We start from the raw sequence: 19,513 nt of genomic DNA on the forward strand, positions 1-19,513 counted from the left end.
TTGGGCTGATCTACCACAACTATGTGTATTTCTAGTACAACATGAACTTCCTTCCACATCATTATTCTAATTAGTTGTACTGTATGGCTTGACTCCAAATGTCAGCTCTAGAACTTACCTGCTATATCAACTTGAGGAAGTAGATTGACACTGCCAGGCCTCCACTTCCTCAGCTATAAAATGGGAGTAGGACAGTACCTATATCATTAGGTTGTGGGGAGAGATACACAAGATAATGAGAGTATATCAGACTCATGGCAATCTCTCAAATGTATCATCCATTTCAATTATTTCCTATCTGTTGTCCCCACAGACAAAGGGCCTGCACACTGCAGGACCTCACAGAATAATTTATGAATCCATGTGTTCCTGGATCCCAGGCTACCTACTGCTGCCTCATAGCTATTTAAAAGTGTAATTTGGTAATAACCTAGGCATTCTTTTCCTCCCTTACAACCCATACTTGAGCCATCCTTAATTGGCTATTTTTCACCCACGTTGCACAGGGCCTCACACCTTGTGTATAAACCTTTGCACACCCCCTCCCCCACTAAGCTTTCTAATCAAAATGCTGATGACGCTGGCTTTGCCACTCTCACAGAAACCAACTATTTCAAAATCCCCCATTACTCATCTGTTCTAATAATTCTAGAATTAACCCTTGCCTTCCTTCTGTTCCTATTTGGAGTAAACATCCTTTCTATTTCTTTATCAACCCAAATTACAAAATCTAAGGGCTCTTGTTTCTTAACTTAAGACAACAAAATAAAACATCTTTCTATTATGCTGTTAGCTAGTTCCTCTCACAGAAGAGAGCCTCCCAGCTCACAGACTATACTATCTGCCTTTTCTTCACTTTAACTGTGAATCCACAACATACCTGCACATATTCAACATTACTGATACCATCTGAGATCCAGGCCCAACAACAGGGCCTTCAGGAGATAGGTAAGCTTCCACTTCTAGCTTCTACTAGGGGCAAAACTCTCAGTGCTTCACATTTCTAACCAAACAGCTTGAAACAACAGGTCAGAAAGAAGTTGAAGATGCGATATGATATATAACTGGAGAACTTTTCCAAAACTTGAAAACTTTGCAGAGCCCAGATTCTCTAGCTATTTCTACACCAAGGCCTCTGAAGACAAGACTCCACTGCCATTGTTACTCTCCAGATACTCACAAAGGTGCTAAGAGAGTCGGTTCCTCTCTTATAGAAAGATGGTCCTGTATAGTCTCAAACAAGTCTGTGTCAGCAGGAGCCTGACAACCTGCAAGGTCAACCTCTCTAGCTGCACTAACTAACTGGCATACACTCATACTTGCTCGTGGGCATTCTCACTATGATGTCCACTGGTCAGTTCTACCCCCAGCATTTTGTGGTACTGTAAAGCAAGCAAAGGTCTACTCCTTGACTGGCCAGGACATGGGTCAGCAAGTACAGACAGCTAGGTCAGAGACACTTATACATTTTCTGTAGTTAGTCTCTAGGATTAACCAGTAAGCCTAAAATCCAGTAAGAAATTATTTCTTCATGGAGCTGGCCTAAGCAAAGACCCTAAAGCATTTGCTCACAAAGGGAGAATATCATTATCACTGTCTAGCAATTCCTGGGCCAAGATTGTTTATAGGGTCCTAGGGCACTAGACCCTTCCAAGTATCTTCCTGGCCACCACTGGGGCCAGCCTTGTGATCTGCATCCTCCCTGCCATGCTATTTGAGATGCTCTTTTCCTGCCAGCATCAGGCCAGGTGTCCTGCACTTTGATAGCCAAGAACAGTCTTCAAAAGACTAAGTGGAAGGTGATCGTCTTCAAAGAGCCCTTAGCCTTCCCAGAAATCTTTGGCACATAGCCCTGACCTCAGGTCAGTTTCTTGCAAATGAACTTGTGAGAGCTGCATGAGGGCAAGGACTATGTTAGTCTGGTTCTTAGTATCCCTGACCATGCTAAGCACGGAACTGGGAAAAAAGCTGGTGCTCAATGATGATAGAGGCCTAATGGCCTATATCAAGCAAAGAACAAAATCCAGTGAGAAGACCCCAGATTAGTGAGACCTAGATTCAAAATGTTTTAGTTGCATCACTTCAATGCCCAACTGCAATAAGCCATCTTACCCCTGTCAGCGTCCCCATCCATAAGTAGGGATCACAATACTACCTCAGAGCACTGTTAGGAGTATTCGTTGGAAAAATACATGTAAAACCTTTAGCACAGTACAAGGCAAAGAATACTTCTTTGTTTTCGGCTCATAAACACTTATGTCGCCCTCACTGAATGCCAGCTGCTGTTTGAGGGGGAAAGATGTACCCCCTGATCACAATTACTTCATTTAATTCTATGATGATCCTATAAAGTAAGGTCTATTTAACTCTTTTTTGCAGCTGAGGAAATTGAGACATTGAGGGGTAAAGCAACTGTCCAAAGTCTGAGATCTGCAAATATAGGACCAGGATCATAATAATTACAAACTCCAAACTGTAAAGGGCTGTGTCTGCCCTTAGGGCCAACAACCAATAAAAACAAGTTTCTATCTGAACCTTCATTTGATTTGGAAAATGTCTGACCACCTTGCAAGACCTTTAATTACAGAAAGAAGTAGATGCAGGTATCCCCATGGTTCCCTGCTTTGTTTCATCTTCTTTTCAACTATTTCCTACTCCCCTAAAATCCAATTTCAGAGAAGCATGTTGACTAAGAACTTCTCTCTCATCTTGACCTCCTGCCATCTCCTCCCCAACTATCGACTAGAAAAAGAAACATGCAACTATGTAAAAATAAGATAACAAATGAAAGAGAAAGAGACAAAAAAGAGAAAGCCCACAGCAATAAGCATTATGGGTCCTTAGGGACAAAGCTAAAGGTGGTCTTAACCCTTCTATCTAATAATCTTGTAAGAAAAACTACTATACATTAAGGATCCCAAGGCAAAATGCAATCTGTTTGCATATAAAGACCAACTACATAAAGTCTCGGCTACTCCAAAAGCCAAGGTAGCAGAGAGAAATAAGCTATCTCCTCATCATAAAGAGAGCTTTCCACTCCCTCCTTCCCAGGACTGCATTTGCTCTACTGTCAACCAGGGAGGAAATTTCATTACCAAAATAAATCATTTGACCTTGCTTCACCAATGGCTCAGGTTTAGTGATATCACAAAGCATTCTATAAATACTCAGAAATATTGGAATAATGATCTCAAGGAGGAAAAAAGGAAAAACAAAAACAAAAAAAACAACCACTTAGTATTTCACTCATTGAATTATTTTGATTTTACTATAGAGAACCCCAAATGCTTACAATACTTTCATTTTCAAATCCCTTACTAAAAAAGTATGTTCTTACGAACTTAAGAACCACTGCTTCCTCATCTGGTTTGTGTCCTGATTTATGAATATGATGTAGAACAGGCCAGAAGCCAAAGAACAGTACCTCTGGTCCCCATATTGCTGACATAACCCTGTTCTAAGTGGCTACAGCCTCACTGCAGAAGCTCCCCAATCAGCTTTCCTCACCCTGAGTCCAAGAAGAAGGCAGAGGCAGCTCTCAGGCACATAAGCATTCTCTTCTGAAGGGGGCCATTCTCCACTTCCCAGAAGCCAACCAACTACCATATTTCACTTCAAGGCAGCAGTAGAAAACTCTACCAAGTTGACCAAAGAGAAAGAAGTGAATGGGATGTTTTGTCCCCCAGGGAAATGGGTGGCAACTGAAAATCTATCTTAAACTACAATCAGGAACCAAAATCCTGCAGGCTGGATGCGCTACCTGCTGAAAACCCACAACCAGCAAAACCAATTCTTACTGCCTCTCCTTTATAAGGACTAGCTATCTTAAATCAGGTTGGCCACAAATACAGTCAGCAAATGTAGCACTGACTTAAGGCAAAAGAATATATACTAAAAGAATATGTACACTCAGAAAGTACTCAGAATCTGAGTTATTTTGTTCCCACATGTTCCCACAACCAGCATGACATTTCCCAATAAATGATCATTCAACTAAGTTAAAAGTACTGCAAGAACTATACACAGCACAATAGGGAAAAGTCTCAAGAACACATTCATAATATCTTCTTTACCATCTTTTTTATGGACCAAGTATAAAACTATTTAAGTTTACCATTGATCAAACCACGCATCCTCTCACTGTTCAGTTTCCTAGCCTGCTGCCTCTAAAACCTAGCTCCTAACACAAGAGCTCATACACAATTATTTTCACATAAAAGTACTTATATGGTTGACTTATAAGCAAATTGTTTAAATCTACCATGGCTATCTAAAAAGAAAAAAATCTCCATGGAGAAGAAAGCTAGAGTTAGAAAAAATTAACTTTTGTTCTGTATGCCTTAGATGACTCAAGAATGGGCAGCTGGTATGACTAGTGAGAAATATAGTACAAAAATTATTCCATGGGGTGGGGAGTTTGGCCTAGTGGTACAGTGCTTTCCTAGCATGCACAAAGACCCAGGTTCGATTCTGCTGTACCACATATATAGAAATAGATGGGAATGGTGCTTTGGCTCAAGTGGTAGAGTTCTAGTCTTGAGAAAGCCTAAGGACAGTGCTCAGGCCCAGAGTTCAAGCTTCAGGACTGGCAAAAAAGAAAAAAATACAAATAAATTATTAACTAATATTATTTTACAGTGAATCCAATACTTTGGTGGGGGTGGGAGGATTGTAGAGCTTAAACTCTGGGCCTGGGTGCTATCCCTGAACTTTTCAAGGCTAGCACGCTATCACTTTGAACCACAGCTCTACTTCCATAAGAGTCTTACATAGGGACTTTTCTTCACAGACTCCTGAGTAGCTAGGATTACAGGTATGAGACCCTAGTGCCTGGCCTAATACTATTATTTTAGATTAAAACAATGCATTGAAAAGTAAGTGGGAGTTGTACAAGGTACTGTTCCAAAGCCGTCCTTCTTCAGTACATGTAAGAAAGTTATCTTCAAAGAAGGCTTAAAGATTAAGGTGCTTTTTAAAAAGATGAGCTTCATCTTCAGATAGGAAGACAAGCAAGCTTCTGAGAGCAGGCAAGCAGAGGGCCTCACATCCTGAGAGAGAAACAAACATATACTACCTAAGGCCCTGAAACTATCTACCCACAGCAGCCAAGGTATTTCATCCCAACTCCACTTCACTAGATAACAAAGGTGATTATTTGGCTACAAAAGATCAAGAGACCCTAAAACAATGCTGAAGGTTTGGGCTCCCTTTCCTCCCTCATCACCCTGGTATAACAGGCTGAGAGGCTCCAATACTGCAGAAAGCAAAACTGTCCTTGTTTCCATTACATCATCCACGTTAGAAGGGGAGGGCAGGCAGGGGCACAGCTGGTGGCAGCTGCACCACCATCTGCTTTCCCCTCAGCAGACTCTACTAGTTTGAACAGCAGCCTCCTATGGCTCCTGATAGAGAAGTGCAGGATTAAAGGTACAACACCCTATTATGCAGAAGAGTTGAAATTACTTAGAAATAAACCACTCCCGTAATAAGTTAACCTCAGGTAGTTCCTGAGCCAGTTCTCTTTGAGTTTAGGTTATTTGTTTGTATTTCTTTAGAATCTGCTACCGTGCAAACTCTGTCAACTCAGTATGCCCAATTAAGACAAGCGATGTGTACAAGTAATCACCTGCCATCTGTTTCCCAAAAGGTAAGCAGCCAAAAAATGCGAGTCTTCAACTGGAAGCATTTAAGGAAGAAAAAGGGAATGCCCAAACCAGCCAATCTCAAGCTAGTCAGGACCAGTGGGTGGGCACTTGTTGCTGTTGCCTTTGGATTCTAGGCCATCTAATGAACTGTTCTCACCCTCTTGCACCCTTAGAGTTAACTTCAGTACCCTGTAAGATGCCTGTCTATAGAAGGGGAGACCAGAGAAAGGCTGGGGGAGGAAGGAGGAAATGTCTCAGCTGCCCATTTAACTGCAACTGACAGCTGAGCTGCAAATGGCTATTCCAGGGTCTGATCAATCCCACACATGTGTTTTATCTTGATCTGTACAAGGTTTTTCAAGTGATAGCTGTTGTTTTGTTGTTTTGTTTTTTAAGATAGGCTTCATATAAACACCTAGATTATGGACTCTCTGTGGGGGTGGGATGTTTGTGCCGGAGGGTTATGTGAGAGCAAAGGAGAGGCAATCAAGATATCTCATGGCTCTATCTGGTGAATATAATGTAACCCTTCTATTAATTACAAAAAAAAAAAAAGATATCTGATGGCCACAGGTCCCATTGCTCCATAGCACCAGTTATCGGGAACCAAGTGGTAACATTCCCTTTAGATAGAGCTTGTGTACAATGAAAAACTTGGAGGAGTCCAGGCAGTGATTTCCCAGTGATCCATTGCTGACCCTTCTCTTTGGTTCCTTGGATGAGGAATTATAATTCTATAAAGATCATCCAAATACAACACAATAAATGGAGCTTGCTAGAAGGCCAGCAAAATCCATCCCCTGCCACCACACACAGCAGGATGTAGGATTTCAAAGGAGTGTTCCAGGCCACTTACCATACATTTTGCCTTCATCTGATAAGATAATTTTTCTCCTCCCACAAGGTGGATAGATAGCAAGTGCCTCCTGAAAGCTCTGCTCAATGTCGGGGCTCCAGACCCCTTCTGCATCATTGTCAATCGGCTTATCTGCAGAGTCACTCATCCTTTCCATGTTCTCGGCAGGGCTTTCGCTGCCGCTCCAGCTGCTGGGCTCAATTTTGGCGGTTGGATTTTCCAAGCCAAAGCCTGGAGTCTTTTCAAGAAAATAAACCTAGAAGAGAAATCACAAAATAGTGTAAAAACATGGTAACCACAAACATGCTGCTCTTGCTAGTGCCACTGCAAGTTCCTCAGTTGCCAGTTTTTGTTACAGAATAACCCTTGTGAAATGTTGAGATCCATAAGGCTTTTAAACTCCATGTGTGTATGGTGTGAATCACCCCTACTAAAATGCAACAGGAGGCTGAGGCTAGATCATCTTCACCAAAGGGATTCATTGGAATTTTTACCAAATGCCTACCACCTATGGGGGGGGGGGGCGCGCCGCAGGAACACTGCTCACTGCTCAATGATAGTTCTCCACAGCAGAACAAGCCATTTGTAAGAAAATGCAAGAGCAGAATGATGAAAGGAGTGATACTATACTCATAAACTGACAGGTTGAATTAAAACCTCTTTGTACAACTACTTAAAGATCATTTTTTAAAGGGAAAAAATAAGAAAACAAAGTAAAAGATGTCAGCCTTATTGTAATAACTGGTATCTTGTGTGTATGGGGGAAGGGTGTCCCTGAGCTCTTTTGCTCAGGACTAATGCTCTATCACTTGAGCCATAGGAGCCACTTCCAGCTTTTCCTAAATAGTTTATTAGAGATAGGAGTCTCACAGACTTTCCTGCCTGAGGTGGCTTAGAACCATGATCCTCAGATCTCAGCCTTCTGAGTAACTAGGGATATATCAAATGTTTTAGGCTCTTTCCCTGGCTATTCTCTGAACTAACTATATGTTAGTACACTTAGCCACTGTCATCTCCTGAATCTTAAAGAAGGTGTCAATGGGAGCTGAGAGTTTGGCCTAGTGGTACAGTGCTTACCTAGCATGCACAAAGACCTGTGTTCCATTCCTTGGTACCACATAAATAGAAAAAGCCAAAAGTGGTGCTGTGACTCAAATGAGCTCTAACCTTGAGAAAGCCCAAGGACAGTGCTCAGTTCCTGAGTTCAAACCCCAGGACTGGCACAAAAAAAAAAAAAAGTTATCAAAAGTCACTCCCACTCCATCTTTCCTTCAACACCTACCACAAGTGCCTGCCAACCTTGTGAAACTGTTTTCCACCTACATGGGCACTCTGATAGCCTACTCTGAATTCCCAATTGCATGAAACTGAGAGAAGTCTTTCATTTATTTTCCTGTAGCACTGAAGATTACAGAACCCAAGAAATCGTCCTAAAGATACACTCCTTGCATTATGCATATAAGCTATGGTCACAAAGGATAAGCTTTCTAAACAAATGTCACACTGGTATAACACCAGTGTGAAAATGATCTAATCCAGTACTCCCTGCTGTCTTCACACTAACATATCAATATTCCTTTGTAGGAAAGGACATCAGATCATTAACTCAAAGTCCTCTCCAAGTGAGGGAAAAGAATTGCTCTTGGGGATAGATGGAAAGAGAGAGGCACAGAGCCTGAGTAGGTAGGTTGTGTGTGTGACTACTGCTACCATCTTTCTCACTCCATCAAGTACATGCAATATTCCAAGGCACTAAGAGGAAAAGCAGGTTTGAGTGGCCTAGTCTACATTCCAGGACCATCACATGATAGCAATGAGCCTTCTTTCTTCCCCTCTCCCAATTCTTCTCTGCAGCCTGTCAATCTGGGCAGTTCTAAGGTGCAGACATTCTGAAGCACATCCAGATTGCAAAATCAATGATCTAACTAATGGGTGCTTTTGGCTTCTCACTCTGACAGGTTTTTGGATTTGGCAACTTTAGATTTTGTAAAAGAAAAAAAAAAAGAGACACTTGGTTGTCTGGCTTTGAATGCTAACCACTGACCCATCAAAGAACTTGTCAGCAAAATATTTACTACTCCTTACCACCACATGTACATTTACACAGGACTTCAAAAATTGCCAAATGCCAAAGTATAAATTATGCCACAAGAAAGGGATTTGTGACTGACCCCCAGATGAACCTTACAATGCCTGCAGTGTGGGCCTTTTGAATTCTCAAACTATTACAGTTTGTGTTGGGATCTAAGAGTCCTATAAAATTCAAACTGAACTGCACACCACCCTAGAGTCTGTTTGAGTACAATAAGAGGTGACTCTTGAAGTAAAATGGAAAGAAACAAACAACAACAACAAAAAAGCAATACAGACATACAGAACCATAGGCCAGGCCTTGAGCAGCTTAGACAGAATGTTTTTAGCTCCAAGGAGCCATGCTTAAAGATATATAGCACACGCCACATCTGGAAGGACTGGAATCTTGGATAGTGAGGGCTAGCTCAAGGGATACGATCTTTGTTAGCTTTCAGTAAGCTTTACCATGCAGCCAAAAGCCACAGCCTCCAGACCAATACATCTTACAACAATACTTGGAATGCCTTCTAAAACATCTCATAGCCAGTGTATGCCTGGACATCACTAACGAAAATGAACTACTACCTACTACCTCCTCAGTAATGCTCACTTCCTCGCTGCATTTTGAAGTTCTTCCATCAATGAGATTAATACGCATTTCTTGACTGAACTTCACCCATCTGTCCCTTGGGGATATATTCACCCCTTACCAGAGCAAATCTCATACCCAATTATGTATGACAGGAAACATGTCAGGCTCCTGAAGGGCTTTCGGACCAGACACCCATCCCTCATAAATGGATCCATTCATCCTCAGCTCTCAATATTCACAGATAATCTTAGAAATAAATTTAAAGAGGCTAAGAATCCCATGTCCTTAGTTTTTTAAGGAACATAACACTAGCCAGCATTAATTAGTCTATGTACTCAGGAAGCACAAACTCTTTCTAATTGCTGCCATGTTTTGATTCGCTTACTGAAAAGGGAATACTGTGTCCATGCTCTTGCAATGTAGTCAACTAGAGCTCAGCAGGGTGGAATTACCTCCTCTGGATATGGCCCAGCACAAAGCCCCATAAACCATCAGATACATAATCCACGAACTTACTCAGGCCTTGGTTTTACAATCCAATTGTAAGATGAAGCCCTGTATGGGCAGAGAGTTTCCAATCACAAGATGGGAGCTGGCTAAAAGAAGCTCCCCATACCAGATACCGAAATAACTATTCTGACATTCCATTCCTCAGCTCAAAATTCATCTCATCCTGGAAACTTTCCCTATAGCTAGCGGCTCTAAGACCAGTAACACTTAAGGAGTATCTGAAAAACATGTGGAACTAGTTAACTACCACTCAAAGTGACCCAATCTTGAATGCATAGCAATTAGCACCTGCTTATCACTAACATGATGATCTAATTAAACTAGACATGGTAGCACATACCTGCAATCCCAGGCAAGTTCAAGAATTCAAGGCACCTAACAAAATCCTATCCAAAGAAAAGCCTAGTCAAGTAAATTATATGGATAATATTTGTACCTGCAGTACTGAACTCTTCATCTTCCCTTACATCCGTTGGCCATGGGAGTCAGCTTCTAATTTAAAAGTCAATTAAGTACAGGAGGTAAATATATGTGTGGATTGATATCAAGACTCAACTGGGTTTTGACATGGTGGTACATGCCTATAATACCAACACTTAGAAGGCTGAGACGGGAGAGTAGAGAAGAGCTCAAGACCAGCCTGGGTTACATAGCAAGATCTTATCTCAAAAGTTCAAGAACTTGAGTTGACAGAGATTAAATGGAAATTTTAAATTGCAATAGTGAAAAGTTGTCACTCTGATCAAATTTCTTTTGTATTGATGGTTAATCATTATTCCGTGAAACAAATAGCATTGGATCCTTTAAGATCTAAATTTCTTTTTATTATGAACAAATGTAATTTTAAGGAGAATATTTTACCTCTTTATTCCCTTTCTACTGACCACTAACGGAGAGCTGGAGATAACAGAAAAATGGAAGAAAATAAAGACCTGAAGCCAAACAAATAGCTATAGAAGAAATCTAAAGGGGTAGAAATTAGTAAAGCAAATATGAGTTGAGTCAGGGAGTGGAAATGGAAGTAGAGGTAAGGACAAAAATGTCTACCAGTTGAATAGATGTCAGAAGTAGACATGACAGGAGCCATTGCAGGGTTAAAACATGAGTCACAGAGTTGGAAAGGTACACAGTATACAATTACATGATGCATTTCAGTTTGAAGGTCACTGTGAACTTACTGAAAACCCAAATTTTTCTCTTAAGAGAAATATTGCGCTCCAAGCCAGGCACAGTGGCTCACCTGGTAAAACTAGCTACTCAGGAGGATGAGATCTGAGGATCTCGGTTCAAAGCCAGCCCAGGCAATACAAAGCTGTGAGACTCTTATCTCCAATTAATCACTCACTAGAAAACGGGAAGTGGGGCTATGGCTCAAGGGTAGGGCAGTAGCCTTGAAATGACGAGCTTAGGGACAGTGCTCAGGCCCAAAGTTCAAGCTCCATGACTCCCTCCCCGCAAAAAAAGGAGAGAAACATTGCCCTCCAAAAAGACTAAGGGGAAAAGCAGCTTTACTTCCAGTATGTCCTGATAACTCAAATCCACACTCTCTGTCCTTCAGGTGAACCAGGTTTAAAGTAAAATGACAAAATATTTTGCCTTTTGATCTTTAATAACAGAACTGACCTACTTGAGTATCATTTCTATTTGTAAAAGATCCAGTGATATAAATAAGTTACCTAAAGTCACATACTTCACAGAAGCTCAATGTCAGAGTCACTTCTCCAGGTGAGAGTATATTGTGAGTCTGATACTCTCATTCCACAGTCGGAAAGGAGGCAGTGCTGAATTCCCAACCCTTCTACAACTGACATCATCAAGAACAGTCTAGTTAATTCCTAATGAATAGTGATAACATTGACTCACCTCTCTGGGCAGTTGGGAGGAATGTCAGGTGCTAATGACAGTTAATTGCTTTTGCATATGTAAAGTGAGGTATCTAATTTTCAAAGCATTTCAGGCACTAGCCAAACTTCCTAATAAGTGGACTGAGTTAACACAGGTTGAAATCAGCAGTCCGGATTTCACAGCAACCACCAGAGACGGAGCAGCAGAACTCCCAGAGAACTCAGACCCAGAACCAAGGCAACAACTGTTAGGCAATCAGCAGCAACCAGTGGGCCTTGGTGTCATATTCTCCAATCGTCAATAGGTTCTCTCTACTTTCAGTAGGAAAAGAGTGGATAATTACTCCTCATTTTCAAAAGTTATTTCAGTATCAACAGAATCCCATCAACAAGCCAATACCTCTTCACTAAGCCTCTGGTCACGAGCACCCCATTAGAGGACTTAGCCTTACTATCCGGAGATTCCCTAACTTATTCTCTGCTCTGTCAGTCCTAAGTACATGCCCTGGTGACAGCTCAAGAAAAACTGTGATTGACTTTATGCACTACCACTCTGCATTACCAGCCTAGAAGAACTACCTTCCCATCTCAGAAATTATTATTAACCGTTGAGAACAGATACCCTACCTTTCCTGTCTCCTTTTAACACCATGAATACCCAGAAGATGGTTAACAAACACTGGGAAGCACAATTCATCCCAGAAACATAAGCTTCTTTCCAGAGTTTATCACAGGAAGTTATCAGGGAAATACCGATGAAAACAAAGGTAACCAAGAAAAGTACAAAACAAGTTATCTAATTCTAACAGGTCTATAAAGAAAATGTTTCAGGTGAAGTAAGCTTACTAAGAATATTCCTTCATCATTGACCTATACAAAATATCATTCTTTCGGTTGGTACGGTTCACTATACTTAAAAATCAAAAGAAGCCCAAGCATAGTGATGGACACCTAGCTACTCAGAAGGCTGAAGCAGGAAGACAGCAAACCTGAGGCAAGTCTGGATAACACAGAATCTGTCTCAAGAATATGCATGTGGCTGGGAGAGTGTGTGGCCCCATGACCAAAAAAAAAAAAAAAAAAAAATCCTAGGGAGCAGATACTGAACCTGGGTGATCTGTAAGACACAGGACAGTGTCCTATACATTAGAATGTCAAATGAAAACTGGGACATGATAAAAACAACTAAAACTAAGCTGTTGGAATAAATCCAGCTCTTGCATAATACTCAAGAAAAGAACCAAAATAGAAGGATTTACAGTGGCCTATATTAAAACTCATTTCAAGTAGAGCATGGTAGTACATATTTCTAACACCAGTACAGGCTGAGACAGAAAGATAATGAGTCTAGACCAGACTGGGCTAAATAAGATGTAGCAAAGACTATTCATCAACAGCATGGTTTGAACATAAAGATACATAAAACAGACCAGCATCTAAATAGAGTCCAGAAATGAACTCATACTTATACATTCATTTCATTTGAGGAAAGGCATTGTTCTGAATAAACTCAGGTTAACTGATATCCATATGAAAAAAATAAAACTTGAACCTTACCACATATCAGAGCCTATAATTAATCTGAAATAGATGTCAGATCTGAAAGTAACAACAAAACAAAAGGATTTAGGAGAAAACCCAACAGATTATCTCTATAACCTTCTTTCAGGTAAATACTACTTTAAAAGGGAAAAATGTAACCAGACCTGGTAATGTATGCCTGGTCCTTGCTGTATTAGAGACTGGGGCAGCAGGGTGGCTTGAGCCCAGGAATTCAAGACCATTGTAGGGAACAAACACAGTGAGACTCAACTCAAATGGGGGGAAAGGGGAGAGAGAAAAAATGATAAGATGGATTGTGTTACAGTTAAAAACTTCCTTTCACAAAAAAAACCACTAGCTGGGCGAGATGACTCACACTTGTAATCCTAGCTACACAGGAGGCTGAGATCTGAGGATCAAGGTAGCCGTAGCACAAAAGGACCTGAGACTCTAATCTCCAATTAACCTCTAGAAAATGGGAAGTGGGGCTTGGATCAAGGGTAGGGCGGTAGCCTTGAGCTGAAGAACTCAGGGACAGTGCCCAGGCCGAGCTCAATCTCCATGGCCCACAAAAAAAAAAAAAAAAAAGAATTGTATCTTCAGTACGTTAAGAATTCCTACCAAATACAAAATCAACACAACAGAAAAAGGTAATATATTCTAAGAAGGTAATATATTCTAAACAATAACACAACATACCCAATTATCAAATTATGTGATACCATTATTCAGGCACAACAACAGCTAAAATCAAAAGATGTGGGGGCAGATAAATGGAGAAAGGAAGAGTAGGTAAATACAACTGTGAGCAAGGTAGAGGGCAAAAAGGAAGAGATGAAGAATGGTGGAGAAAGAAGAGAAGGGCATTTTCTTTAATCAAATTAATTTTTACATTAAATTTTTATAGTTTTTATGACAGCAGAAACATCCAATGGAAATCACTAGATTTATTTGAAGGATATTGGAGACCATTCATTACATTATATGGATGGTTATTTTCAAAGATCTCAAAAGAAAGTTGTACTAACAACTTTCTGTTGTTTTTTTTAAGTAACCTTAGGCATAATAGAGCTGCCTTCACTTTTACCCCCTGGGTTGACAAAGTGCTTAAGCCGCACTGGCAGGGCCTTCCAAAGGCTTCACCTGCTCTTACAAGTTTGCTCTCCTACTCTGTCCTTTCCTTTTTCTTTTCTCCACTTCCTCCCCCCTACCAGTCCTGGGACTTGAACTCAGGACCTGGACACTGTACCTGAGCTTTTCTGCTAAAAACTAGCATTCTACTTTTAGTCATAATTCCACTTCTAGCTTTATGGAAGGTAAGTGAGATAAGAAGTCTCAAAAACTTTCCTGCCAGGCTAGCTTCAAACTACAATTCTCAAATCTCAGCCTCTTGAGAAGCTAGGGTTATAAGCATGAGCTACCAGTGCCAGGCTTTTTTCCCCCTACTTTTAATAGCACTATTTGGCAGCCTTTCAATTCATTGTGAAACAAAAATGGGATGTAAACGTAATGACGAATTATTTCCATGTTTCAATTTAATGTGATAAAGCATTTATTGAATGGCCCAATCCCATCTCTCCACCAATGTGTCACTATTGGAGATGGAGACAAGTATGCTAAACTCCTTCCCTCAGCAAGTACTATATTGCACAGTGGACAAAAAAGTACATTAATGATCCTTGAGGACTTCAACCCCAAGAGTAGCCTAACCTCTCTCTGCCTCCCGTGTTTCCACAGGTGGCACCTTGGCTAGCTGAAAAATATGAACTTAACCCACCACATGGGAATGATCTGTCTATATGCCTGTCACCCATGTTGGGAGATCTATAAGGGTTGAGTTCAACTCTTTACTGATTTTTCTATCCTTACAACATCTATCAACATTTTTTAACACATGCTAACTCCTTTCAAAAAGGATAACTGAATTCATACCTAAAATGAATATATGGGTAAAACCATCCATAAATGAATAACTATAAGAAGTAACATGCTATAGAAGACAAATCTATGCCTATGTCAGTGAGTTTCTTGGAAAGAAGGATTTGAGGTGACCTTGAGAGCTAAGCAGGGTGTCTGACAATAACCCTAGGAGCACAAGATGGTCTATCTGTTCAGGTTCTCATGAAGTAAATGAGGTATAGAAATGGTAAAGCTTTAAAGTAGAAAGGATGGGGCAGTGAGCTGGACTGGACTGCATAGGGGTGCCAAGGCTACAGGCAGACAGGGGATTGTTCCACAGAAATAAGAAAACACCAGGCTTATCATGACTATGTGAGAAAATTCTGAAGGTACATGTGCACAAGATATAGAGACACTGTGAGGGAAGGAGATAAAGGAGAACAGGTTCTTTTATGAAGTTGGAATCTGTTTTTCAATCAAAAGCATTATTTTGATATTTTAGTGTGGTCTGAGAACAGAAGAGTTCTCTAGGTAAATTCAAGTATTAAAATGTGGCACATCCCTTAAGCCTTCCAAATTTACCAAAGCGTGACAGTGACAATTCAGAAAGATGGTGATGGTTTATACAGGTGTGCTTGTTTAAACAGCTCAGTGCTATGGGATTAACTCTGCTCAGTGCCTATCACCTGGTTCTTACAATAAATGCTCAGCAGACTCTGTATTCAAGCATTCCACTTATTCCTCTGGTCCCTAAAGAGAGTATGGTCATGCCCAACCCTGGCATGGGCCCCAGGCTATTCTGCTGAGAAACAAACAAGTCTGTATAGGGCCAATATAAAAAGCCAACACAAGGTACAGCATAAACTAACCAAAAACACTGTGTATAGTATTGCTTATATGCAGATGAGAAAAATAACCTACCATTGGCACAGTGGTATAACAGGTCTCACAGAAAAAGATACAAATTCTGGGGTCAATTAAAGTCCTGCCCCCTCATATCAATCCTCGCTCTGGTCTTTGGTTCATACCAAGTTCACATTAAGCAAAAGAAAGATTATTGGCACTCTGAATGGAGAAAAACTGAGGCAGTTTAAGTGAGTGACTGCTATTCCCCCTACCCTCCCACCCCATTCCTTCAAATAAGCCATTCATCCAAGTGAACAAGTATTCCATGAGTACTGGATACATATGTAGACTAGCTCTGAGCAGACTAAAACTAATGCAAGGGCATGCAGCCAAACAAGTAGGAAACAGAAAGACTAAGGTCTTTAGGCATCAATGTATCCACTTCTGAAGCCATGCCTAATTTCTCCTGCCCTCAATCAGATGGCCGAGGGTGCTTTGAAGAGAATCAGCACCATTCATCATACTTCTACAACCTCCTACCCCTTAGCAAATGAGTCTTGGTACACCAAGAAAACGTACAAGGCCACATCTTTATTCTGTCCCCATCTCTGCTATTCCTCAACATGTGCAGAGGAGTTTCCCCCCGCCCCACCCCACCCCCTCCCGTCTCTTGCCAGTCTTGCAGTTTGAAATCAGGGCTTGAGCTCTGACCCTAAACCCGTGCTAGCACTCTACCATTTGAGTCACAGCACCACTTGTAGTTTTTCTTTTTTTCCTGTGTATGTGGTACTGAGGAATCGAACCCAGGGCTTCACGCATGCTAGGCAAGCATTCTACCACTAGGCTACATCCCCAGCCCCACAGGAGTCCCTTTAGGGAGGAAGAGTGGGGTGGGGGGAGCAGGATATATTTCTTTCCAGGATCTTTTCCTCCTACAAATTGTGCCATCCCTGGTTAAAGAAACAAGGGAAGATGAACCCTCCAAAGCAGAATCCCAAATTAAAATGTAATCCGCATCAAGCTAGATGCAGTGACTCAAGCCTGTAACTGTAACTACTTGGGAGGCAAGGTCTGGGGAATCAAAGTTTGAGGACACTGTGCACATATGAGTTGGAAAAACGACATTTCAACCAATGCTAGGTACAGTGTGCATACATTTTATATCAACTAAAGAGGGGGTACACTGGCTGGGTGCTATAGTTTCAGCCTGGTAGTCTTATCAAGAATACAGGGAAGATAAGGAGGCTAGCCTCTGACTGTAGCTAACACTTGCCGCTTATGTGTCAGTTCTTTCCTACTACACTTCCCGTTTCAGAAGGACCCGTTTCAGAAAGGATTTTGTCCAATCTTATGAACTCCAACTCACACAACTCAAAAATAAATGTGAGATATTAATACCATTTTTATGTCATTTAAGAACTCAAGCTAGGGATTCCTTGGAACCACATACATGGAAAAAGCTGTGGCTCAAGTACTAGAGCTCTAGTTGTGTGAAAGCCCAGATCAGTGCTCAGGTCCTGAGTTCAAGCCTCAGAACTGGCAAAAAAAAAACAAAACAAAACAAAACAAAAAAACAAAACACAACCTCAAGCCAGTCATGGTGTCATTAATCCCAGCACTTGGGGAGCAGAAACATCATGATTGCCAGTTCAAGATTAGCCAGGGTTGCATTCAGAATATGTCTCAAAAGAACAAAGGAAAAGAAAAGAGAAGGAAGAATGGAAGAGGAATGAGAAGGGAAATTCACAGTTTAGTTATCAAGCACTTCAGGCATATCCTGACTAGATCCAGAGGATCTAAAAGACTCACTGGCTTCAAACCATTCCTCCCATTTCCAAACATCCTAAACTAGCTAGCCTCACCTCAATAAATAATAAACTCTATTTCTCGAGTCCCACACTGGCCCCCCATCTGGTCAGCCATGATCTGGGGTCCTCAATGAAGACTCCAGCTTGACCCACTTCCGTTTGTCCTGCAGATGGCCTGGCTCCCAGCCCAGCCTCAGCCACTGCTCAGCTTAGGAGTATATCCTGTTCAGTTCTGCCCTCTTCACCTATGCGGGGGCTTGGAGGCTGCACTGAGACTAAAGATCAGATTACCACAAAAATAACAGTGGGAGTTCGAGTATAGTGGCTCACATCTGTAATCCTAGCTACTCAGGAGACTGAGATCTGAGGATAGCCATTCAAAGCCAGCTCAGGCACTTAAAAACTTAAGACTCTTATCTCCTACTCATCACTAGAAAACCAGAAGTGGCGCTGTGGCTCCAGGGGTAGGTCAGTAGCAGTCTTGAGCTGAAGAGTTCAGGGACAATGCGCAGGTCCAAAGTTCAAGCCCAACGACCGATACAAAAAATGAAAATAAAAATAACAGTGGGCCTGCCACATTGCCAGCTGAGGGAAGAATCCAGAAGGCAAGAAAGATAAGCCCTGGGAGAACAGTGGGACAGGTATGTGAATAGGAGTAAAAGACATTCTGAGTTGTAAGAGATGTACTTTTAATTTCTTCACTCTGCTCATCACCACAACCCCCACAATTACTTCATTCACTTCAAACCTACAGGACTTTATATTTATATTACAACCTGACTACCCCCGTTTAGGACCAACTAAAGATGGGATTTTTCTTTATGTTACTTAACATTATGCGTAGAAGTCAATCTGGTCCAAGAGTTTCAGCAAGTATTTCCCTGTTTATAAATAACTGATATTACTCAGCTCTAATTTTCTCCAAACTAAATCCAAACATGACAGAGCTAATTAGGTCTATAATAGGAGAAGCAGATCTTCAAGAGAAAAAAAATGCTAATAAAAAGCATTTATTCACTCTTCTTCCCTCCCTCCACCCCCAAAATGAAATCAAAGTTTCCTCCTGATCTACCCTCAGCACGTGCAAGAAGGATACAGGTTTGATGTGGTCTGGCCCAGCCTGGCTATTTCAAATAAAGTTAACTTCAATCATGGTGGAGAGTTAACAAGTTATTGATTCTCCAGCCATTGTTCTTTCATCTTGGTTTACTCCACAGACAATGCCTCTTTAATTTGCTCCAAGCCACTGTTTTATAAGTGAGTGAGCACACCTAGAGACAAAAAAAAAAAAAAAGATGTTCTTCCTTAGACCATACAAGTAAACCCCAAAACCAGGCCATACTCCATATGGATGAGGTAATTGTCTACTGTAATTACATAGAAAGAAACTGTGAATGTTTAGGCAAAGAAAGACTGAGCTAAGTCTCATAGCACATTAGATTCTCAACCTGAAGATATAGAAAGGCAGACAAAAAGAAAATTCTAGCCAGTTTAAAAAAAAAAAAGTAAGGTGTTTGTTTCAAGGTAATTTTGATGAGGGAAAGGCTCTCCGGGCTCTCCGATAGCACGTTATTTGTAGTTGCTAATTTATATTTTATTTGAAAAACTGAAACTGACAAATATTGTTTTGGCTTGATTTCATTTGGTTGGCTGGTTTAGCTCTCAACCAAATCCCCATCAAAAATCTCTGTGAGAAACTTCACAGACGACCCATCACTGGTAGAGTTTGAATCCTGTAAACTTAAGAGGAGAATACTACGTAAATAGTGAAATTCACTGCAATTTCATCCTGTCTTTAAAGATAGCTAAAGTCTAGCTCCCAGAAGATAGGATCTCACTCACCTTACTATGCTCTTTGTGGTCAGAATTAACACACTTCATGCAGGGCACATCACACC

The 19,513-nt window shown here is 41.1% G+C and overlaps 1 protein-coding gene across 4 annotated transcripts in view; it reads right to left on the minus strand.

Annotated features, from left to right (window-relative positions):
- Tead1 (TEA domain transcription factor 1) overlaps positions 1-19,513 on the minus strand; it is a 247,125-nt gene that overhangs the window by 164,573 nt on the left and 63,039 nt on the right. For 2 of the 4 annotated variants that reach the window (XM_090348134.1, XM_090348133.1), the window contains exons 1-2: positions 11,540-11,592; positions 6,502-6,757 (exon numbers count right to left, since the gene is read on the minus strand). In XM_090348134.1, the coding sequence (XP_090204260.1) occupies positions 6,502-6,658 (157 nt within the window). In that variant the 5' untranslated portion in view covers positions 6,659-6,757; positions 11,540-11,592. Of the gene's footprint in view, positions 1-6,501; positions 6,758-11,539; positions 11,593-19,513 lie in introns of those variants that run through there. The other 2 variants (XM_090348135.1, XM_090348136.1) reach the window with 1 other exon arrangement.

Source organism: Megascapheus bottae, chromosome 16 (assembly GCF_031878675.1).
Source record: "Megascapheus bottae isolate mThoBot1 chromosome 16, mThoBot2.hap1, whole genome shotgun sequence".
NCBI classification, from domain to species: domain Eukaryota; kingdom Metazoa; phylum Chordata; class Mammalia; order Rodentia; family Geomyidae; genus Megascapheus; species Megascapheus bottae.